Source organism: Acipenser ruthenus, chromosome 5 (assembly GCF_902713425.1).
Source record: "Acipenser ruthenus chromosome 5, fAciRut3.2 maternal haplotype, whole genome shotgun sequence".
NCBI classification, from domain to species: domain Eukaryota; kingdom Metazoa; phylum Chordata; class Actinopteri; order Acipenseriformes; family Acipenseridae; genus Acipenser; species Acipenser ruthenus.
Window position 1 is genome coordinate 75,253,530 of NC_081193.1, and position 9,507 is coordinate 75,263,036.

At 36.3% G+C, this 9,507-nt stretch overlaps 1 protein-coding gene across 1 annotated transcript in view; it reads left to right on the top strand.

Annotated features, from left to right (window-relative positions):
* ros1 (c-ros oncogene 1, receptor tyrosine kinase) overlaps positions 1-6,200 on the top strand; it is a 44,338-nt gene extending 38,138 nt beyond the window's left edge. Inside the window, 2 exon segments of the mRNA XM_059024792.1 lie at positions 196-359; positions 4,947-6,200. Of these exon segments, the coding sequence (XP_058880775.1) occupies positions 196-359; positions 4,947-5,242 (460 nt within the window). The 3' untranslated portion in view covers positions 5,243-6,200.
* Positions 6,201-9,507: the final 3,307 nt, after the last annotated feature.

The following is a 9,507-nucleotide window of genomic DNA, read 5'->3' on the forward strand; positions in this document are numbered from 1 at the left end:
AACCCATGGGAGTGCCAGAACCAATGTGACTCTCTCTTCGGAATCCCCCACAAAGACTGACTTTGCACAGCCAGGACGCGACCCTATGCTGTACGACTTACCCTGAACCCCACACGGCTGTGCTTTTACTAGGTGAGGCTCTCAGGGAACCCCTCACAATACATAATTTTATAATTCTTGTTTTGTATTCTGTAGATATGATTTGATGCAAAAATGCTGGCACAAAGAGCCCAACATGAGACCAAGCTTTCGGTACATTCAAGACCGCGTGGAACAGCTGAGGAAGTCGCCACTGAGCTGCAGCCACAGTTACGATGACAGCATCTTCCCCAATGGGGTCATAAATCATGCCTTCGAAGGTGGGTGTCTGTCAGGCCATGGAAAAAATGCTGTTCCTTTGTTTATCAGAAATATTGTGATGATTTTCTTCTTTGGTGGTTTTTTTTTTATTTATTCATGAACAAACTGCAACATTTCCTGCGTAGAAATGACCATACAACTTACTGTGGTTTACTGAAATTAAAAATAACATTATTAAATGCCAATAATTTCATGTTTACTAGAATTTACATGCTTTAATGTTAACAGAGTAACTGAGCAGTAGGTTGTATTAAACAGCTTGGTTTGAGCAAGTCTCTAGATGGCTCAGTTCAATAATTAAAGACATGGTTGGCACAAGGTCATGGACTGGAATTGATTGAAAAAGCTACAGGTTAATTCCACTGGTCTAGATTATAGAAAACATATCAATTTTATGTAGCATTGCTACCTTCATGCAGTGCACCACTGTAGAAAGAAAATGACTGTGTCATAGACCCCATTCATACTACAGGGCTGGCCCAGGGCCGCTTCAGATTTAGGTCTGCAACCCCGTTCACATTTGCTGTTTAAGGCGCATTCACATATGTGAGGGAAAAGCAGGCCTAAAATGTGGGGAAGTGTTGTTTTTTTTAATGGAACAATAGCCTACGCTCACAATGGAAGAGCTACCGGGATACAGTCATCCTTGATTTGTAGCAGATGTTTCTTACTAATATATCTTTATGAATATAAGATTGAGAAGAGGGGGAAATGTTCCTGAGCAGCTTCATGCACTGGCAGTACCAGGATGAGCATCCTAATGTTCCTGTACACATCTGCCGGTCTTTACAGCAATTGTTTTTGTGAGAAAGCGATTGACCCTACCCATAAAATTGCACTTACCAAAGGACGTTCTTTTGCTGATGTATTCGCGTGAAAACATCACGCGACCGTAGAGTCGATTATCACGTGCATGTAAACCCAGCCATTGGGATATTTTATTAATGGATTGTAGCTAAGGCCATTACAGTAATAAAGGACGCACCTTTTATTTTATACACTGCTGATTTTAGTGGAATGCTTTCCAGACTATCATCTGTACAATTTTGTGGCAGGTAGAATTGCTTTTAATAGTTGTCAGCATCCCGCACTCTTACTATTTGTCGTCAAATATTACTGATCTAAAGTCAAAATAATACATTTATTTCTAATAATTTAGGTTATCAAAGAATTTACTGACCCTCAAGTTGCACTGACTTGCCTTGTTTGAACAATGTTCATTGTTTGTGTTTCTCTGGAATAATTTGGTATTTTAGAAATTACATGCAGCTCAATGAAAGTCATGACATGTGTTGCATGCCTAACTGGCAGGCAAGTGAACAAAATTATTGCATAGTGATGCAATGATAAAGTGAATTAGCAAATTCACCCGTTTCAGTTTTCTAGGTACAAATATTTAATGCAGTAAACTTTCCATCTGGAAAGCACACTTCACTACAAATATTGGATACTGTTCTTTTATCAACATGTATTTGTTTTACTAGGCAGGCCCTTATGCATCCCCTAATGCCTATCACATAGTTTCTGTCAACAGTTTGTCTTGGTGGGTTTTATAGTACACTACTTAAAGATTCTTCTTTATCCTCTTGTGTTTTTTTGTCAGTCATCCGCAACCACAGGCTTTGTACCTTCCACAATAAAAACTGTAGCAAAGAGGCTCAGTTATGCAGAGTATTCTGAAAACAAAGACACACTCCCTTCACTGACAGATGTGTAAAAAGACAAATTGGGTTAAATTGAGCTGTATTTATATGCTTTAAGGGCATTTTCATTCTCTAAATAACATTAACTGGAAGTCTTCTCACTGTCTTTAACTTGACTTTAAAGCCGACATCATAACTTCATCTTGCTTTCCAGGTCGTCTTTTAAAATTTTTAAATAGTTTCACAGTTCAGGACTTTACTTGAAACAGCAGCCTCCCTTGGCACACCTAATTTAAAATTCATTGTTGAATTATTTTTGCAGTTCTGTAGTTTTAATAATACTAATTCCAAGGGTTATTTTAAAGACATACTGTATTTATTATGTATTTTATAAAAGTCTATGGCAACTAGTTTTACATATTCTTATACTTGAAACCTGTAGAATGAGTGCAGTATCTGCCTGTTAATCAAACATTAATCAATGTTTTAGTTTTTTCAGTGCTCAGGGTAATTTGGGGTTTAAAGGAAGGACTAGCACATTACTGATGATTGTAGTGCAGAGAGATGTATGATAGGCGTTGTTTGATTGTGTGGAGCTGCTGATGCGTTAAATAGTGTCAGCGAGGGTTTGAAAGATAATGTATCATCCCATCCAACCAAAGAGAATTTATCATTATTGCGTTTTGTAACAAATTCTGACTCTTGGTCGAGCATTTTAATCTGATTTCTGGAGCCACTGTAAGAAAGCTCAAATTTAGCACTTTGACTTTAATTTAGTGGTTTTTAACTTTGGTCTTCAAGGACTCCCTCAGTCCCATTCTTCCAACATTAACACTTATACATGTATAAAACACACATTGGAAATCATCTTTCTTACAATGCATTTTTTTTTATTTTTTATATATATGTAGTCAGGATTTGACATTGCTGTTTCTGAAACTGAACACACATGCAGAAGTAACCACCAATTTCTCAATTCCCTTTCAAACCAATATTATTACTCTTAGATTATATTAAAAAAGATGATCTGTGTTTGTAAAGCATTTAAACAAAGATTTTAATTGAACAAAGTAAAATGCCTTTTTTCTTTTTTTTAACCTTGGCACAGCTGCAAGCGTTCTGTTTTCAGGGTAGTGAGAAGGCTAAATCCTCAGAGGCTGTCTAAGTCCTGTTTTATTTGCACAGGAAAGCAGTGCATGTTTAAAGGACTACTGTGGATACATGAGGACCATGTTTAAATTTCATAGCTGATATACATGTTAGGAGGTACCAGGGAAAAATGCTTTAGCCAATCATGTCGCACCCAAGTAAATCCTAAACCAAGCAAAACCTGAACACCAGGACAAAAAAACAGATTGTGTAAATACAGTGCCTTGCAAAAGTATTCAGACCCCTGACCAATTCTCTCATATTACTGAATTACAAATGGTACATTGAAATTTCATTCAGTTTGATACTTTATTTTAAAACACTGAAACTCAAAATCAATTATTGTAAGGTGACATTGGTTTTATGTTGGGAAATATTTTTAAGAAAAATAAAAAACTGAAATATCTTGCTTGCATAAGTATTCAACCCCCACACATTAATATTTGGTAGAGCCACCTTTCGCTGCAGTAACAGCTTTAAGTCTTTTGGGGTAAGTATGTACCAGCTTTGCACACAGTGTCGGAGTGATTTTGGCCCATTCTTCTTGGCAGATTTGCTCCAGGTTGTTCAGGTTGGTTGGACGACGCTTGTGGACCACAATTTTCAAATAGTGCCACAGATTCTCAATGGGATTGAGATCAGGACTTTGACTGGGCCACTGTAGGACATTCACCTTTTTGTTCTTGAGCCACTCCAATGTTGCTTTGGCCTTGTGCTTGGGATCATTGTCCTGCTGAAAGGTGAATTTCCTCCCAAGCTTCAGTTTTTTAGCGGACTGAAGCAGGTTCTCTTGCAGTATTTCCCCGTATTTTGCTCCATCCATTCTTCCTTCAATTTTAACAAGATGCCCAGTCCCTGATGATGAGAAGCATCCCCACAGCATGATGCTGCCACCACCATACTTCACTGTAGGGATGGTGTGTCTTGAGGCATGGGCAGTGTTAGGTTTGCGCCACACATAGCGCTTTGAGTTTTGGCCAAAAAGCTCTATCTTGGTCTCATCTAACCACAAAACCTTTTCCCACATCGCAGCTGGGTCACTCATGCTTTCTGGCAAACTCCAGATGTGCTTTTAGATGGTACTTTTTGAGTACCGGCTTCTTTCTCGCCACCCTCCCATACAGGCCAGTGTTATGCAGAGCTCTTGATATGGTTGACTGGTGCACCATTACTCCACTTCCAGCCACTGAACTCTGTAGCTCCTTCAAAGTGATTGTTGGCCTCTCAGTGGCTTCTCTCACAAGTCTCCTTCTTGTTTGAGCGCTGAGTTTTGAGGGACGGCCTTTTCTTGGCACTTGGATATTATTTTGTACCCTTTCCCTAATCTATGCATTTGTATTACTTTATCTCTAACTTCTGTAAAATGCTCGTTGGTCTTCATTTTCCTTCAGATTCACAGCCTGACCAATGATCCTTCAACAGTGGGGTTTTTATCCAGAAAATGTGATAGCAACTTTAATGGTTCACAGGTGGAGGCCAATGGTATGGTAATTGTGTCCTCGTTAGGGCAATTTCTTTCATCGGTGTAAACTGGGAGCTTCCACAGTACAGGGGTTGAATACTTATGCAAGCAAGATATTTCAGTTTTTTTATTTTGCTTAAAAATATTTCCCAACATAAAACCAATGTCACCTTACAATAATTGATTTTGAGTTTCAGTGTTTTAAACTAAAATATCAAACAGAACGAAATTTCAATGTACCATCTGTAATTCAGTAAATGAGAGAATTGGTCAGGGGGTCTGAATACTTTTGCAAGGCACTGTATATGATCAACAGTCTTTCATTTTTGTAGACACAGAAGAAGACCATATTGAAGTGGACAGAGATGGTGTTCCAATGGCAGGTTTAACTCCAACCCAGAACAATGAAGGACTAAACTACCTGATGTTTCAACCAGATAACGCTGAATCTGAAGAGAGGAACAAGCAGCAGTCTCTGTGTATTGTTTCAACACCGGATTCCCAAATGAAAGCTTGTAAGGAACCTAATGAAGAAACTTGTAACTGCTGTGATGCAACCTCAGAGAACACAGTTCTAAACTATGCCTCCATTGCTGTGCCAAGTGAAGGAGAATCCGTATCATGCTGACCTAGTATTAAACAGGCCCATCTCCTTTACCAGTCTTTTACACAGCAGGACTAGTCTAGAGACTGACTGACATTTACATTTTTTCTTTTCTATTCATCTACCCGTTTGACTGAAACAAGTAAGCGGTAAACTGTGATGCTAATTGTCTGCAATGCATTGCCGTAGCAACTACAAAATAATATTGCAAAAGTCTACTGGAAGCCATAATAGTAGTATTCGTGTTAGATTTCGAAATGTCACATTTTTTCAGTTTTTGGTTAAGTATATGGAAAAACTACAAAGCGGTATGTAGTTCAGTATGTTAACGTAACATTATTCAGCAGGTTTCATTTGACTTTTTATGAATCAAAATTAGTTGTTTCTATAGGGTGAATCAAAACTGACATAGCTGTATACCCTAATATTAAACTCCTGAGAAGCAGTCATAAAATTGAAATTACATGCAACTACCGCACTATATGCTATTATTAACAACTGACAGTGTGCTTCTCTCCTTCTATGCCTATATTTGTTACCATGGAAACAGAGTACTGAAAAAAAAATATCCTTGTGTGATAATACATTCTGACCCACAGATTATTGTATTTGTCTAGAAATATTTGTTTTGCCAGATAACATAAAGTGAAAAAAAAGACAATTTGAGAATTTATAATCTTACAGTTCCCAGGGGAAAGTTTTCACTAATCGTGTATTGACATTTAAAAAAAGAATACTGTATAAGTTTGCACTGTTTGCACAATTCCATATAAAATGTTTATATTAGTTGTGGTTGATTGTGAAATGAAATGTGTGTACCACTATGAAACTGTTGGCGACAATAAATTATTATTAATTAACTTAAATCCAAGAAAAAACCTTTTGAAATAACCTTTTGCAGCCCATTTTTAAGTTTTTAATTAGCTATACATTCCTGATGTTTAATATAGTGTGTATATTTATGTTCTATCAGAAGTGAATTATTGACCCTTATATTAACATTACAAAAGACAAGATTGAGGTGATACAACCTCCACATTAAATTAATATAAAAATATACTGTTACCCACCAGTGTAAACTGTTGTGCAGTAATATGAATACATTAACAGTAGCTGGTGTAATTTGTATCTTTATTGTGTGTGGGTTTTTTGGGGAGTGGGTGAGATAAAAGCTAAAAACGTCATCATACTCAGCAAATCGAATCCTAGGATAAAATGAAAACGCTTTACAAGTGACCATTGGGTTAAGTAAACACTTTATGCATGGAATACATTTCAACTGTATGTTTCAGCTCTTGGTTCCAAGTTAGCATTTATAGTGCCTATGTTGACTAATGTGAAAAATGCCAGGGCTGGTGGTGTGAAAATTGTCAGCCATGTGGGACATGTGGACTGTCTGAATGTCATATAGAGCTGCTTAACAACTACAGAATTAGCATTATTAGCATTCCATTTCAGCTAGAGAGTAATGCTATGAGGGAAACTTGAATCGTTCCTCTTAACCGGCTAATGTACTGGAAACCTAATATAATTCATTCACTTTGTTATATACTACTGATTGCAACTTGCCTATTATACAGCAATACCGATCCATGTTTTAAATGGCTAGGTGACACATTTTGTGTATTTTTCTGGTTATTGAGTATCCAGTTGCTAAGACATTTTTTGGCACATGATAACTAATTAATGATTTGATGGAATGTAATACCCTTTGCACAGCTATGGCCAAAAGTTTTGCATCACCTAAAATTTTACATTGTTCAATGTAACATTATTCAGCAGGTTTCATTCAACTTTATGAAGCAAAATTGGTTAATTCTATAGGGTGATGCAAAACTTTGGCAATATAGCTGTAGGTCTATAGAGTTACTCAATGCATTAACAATGTTTGACATTTAGCAGCATAGTCATTTTCGGTCAGTAGGGGGTGATGAAGAATTGACCAATGACTGCTTGTATGCAAGAGCTGTTGAGTTTAAAAGCAATTTCCAACGTTTGAGTGTTTTCATACACTAGAATGTGTTCCAATCCCTCTAGAAATATATGATTATGGTTTCATGAATCCCAAACCTAATTTATTTGGTCAAAAAACAACATGTGTTAAAGATTTCTAAATAGGGTGCATAAGCAGCTTGTGGTGTTCATATTGGAATGTTGCTGAAGGCTGAGCATTAGCCATGAATATTGCAAGTGTTACTTAAAGTGATTTCAATCAAAGTGCACAAAACAGGTTTTTCAGGATGGGCCACAACTATTGTAAATGGTTTATACATGCACCTGAGGGGGTATAAGCCAAAAAAAGTCAATAGTACTCCAAGTTGTAAGTGAATTTGGGAATTTTGATGCAAGTCACTCCAGAATAAGTGTGACTCTATTGCTGACAGTTTGTCTCTTAAAATAAAATATTTCAGAAGGTGTTCATGGTAGTGGGCAGAAATGTCTTAACATTATTTGTACACCTACAAAACTGGTGCTAGTATTTAAAATCAATGTATATTCTTCTTTACCAAACACCTAACATAACATGTAGTTATCTCTTGACTGCCTTGTGACTGTTCCATATTCACAGGGATAATCCTTGATTCAGAAAATAAGATATTTGAGTGCTATCAAATGATACCTATTTCTAATAATACAAATACTACGGTATTATTGCAATAGTCTGTATCAGTTGTCAGAAATTGATTTCACCAATAAAGGTCCCTGCTATGGTTATTTGCCCAGTGACTGGTTGTAAAATGACACTTCATGTTTCTCTGGTTGGAGAGTGTAAAACCTCATTCACACTTGTAATTTGAGGTGGCCCAGGGCTGCCTCAGGGTCACCTTTTCTCATATGTGAACGCTCCATTAGGGTTAGAGGGTGATTTATTCATCTTCAAAATATAAACAAAATGTCCTTTACCATTCAACTGTAATATGTTTTACAGTTCAGCTTCAGCTGATGAAATACATGCCAAGATCAAACTGAAAATGAAATAGCTTTCATTAGGTTTAAGCCAATAAAAACTGTTATTCTTCAAATTGACACATAGCAAAGTAGAAAGAAAAAAAAAAGATTTTTAAAATCCTGTTAAGAAATGTCCCAATATTTTGGAGATAACTGGAGATGAAAATCATGCAATTATAATTATCCATTATGTGAATACTGCACCTGTTGTTTTTTTAAGCTCACAAAATACAATTGTAAATACATTGCCAAGGACTTCTGTGGGCAATATAACACTTGCCAAGGTCCCTGTCTTATTTTGAACTGATAGAAGTGCTCTGCAGGTGAGAGAACAATGAAGGTTTCTAAGATGATTCACAGCAGCAGATGCACCCTCTGAAAGAGGATGATGAACACCGCCAATACATTTTAATACAAAGGTGCAGACTAATATTATAATGCAGAATGATACAGTAAAAAATCAAGTTTTCCTTTAAACAGAGCAAATGCTGTTTAACAGCTGTCCAGTTCATTTCCAAAAATACAAATAGCAATAGAAATGTATTAAAAAAATACTGAAATGTGCCAACTGTCCATAATACAGATTTTGATAATGTTGACCTAAATACTATGTGAGTTTAACTGAGGATCTCGTCTCATTTACTGCAACTCTACAGTTAGGATATTAGCACATAAGTATATTACTTATTGATTTCATTTGAATTTATACATTATATACTTGTTCCCATGTAATTACATTTGATTTAAAGAAGCATTATAAAGTGTTAGTGTATTGTTGCACAAGTGGTATATATTGAGATCTTCAAAGGGGAAAACCCACAGACCTAATTTAAATCTATATGTACTGTTACATAAACAAGACATTAAAAATAAAATAAACACAGCAGTTTTAGTAAGGTTTAGATTAATCTAGTAACCAAACAGTAGATACATTAAAATAGATCGCTACTACAATCCTCTGTTCAGATCAATCACTGTAACTTTTGGAAATGTATTTCAGTCACATACAGTAAGAGAATTTGACAGTACAAACCCATTTTACTTTCTGAACTCCCTAGTGCTTATCACACTTTAAATCAAAATGTAATTTATGAAAAAAAAGCCTACACAACTTCCATTATCATTCACAGAATGGGAGTTGGTTGCAGTCTCAATTCTGTAACTGCAGTGAAGGGCACACATAGTGACAACTGCTTTCTGTTCTCTGAGTCTCTCTTTCCTTTTTAGGTTATAAGGGTGTTTAGGATAGTGTCATTGACAGCTCCACTCCAGCTCCAATTAGCACCCTATAATTTATTAGCTTCTGCTTTCAGATTATGCGTTAACTTCACAAATATTCC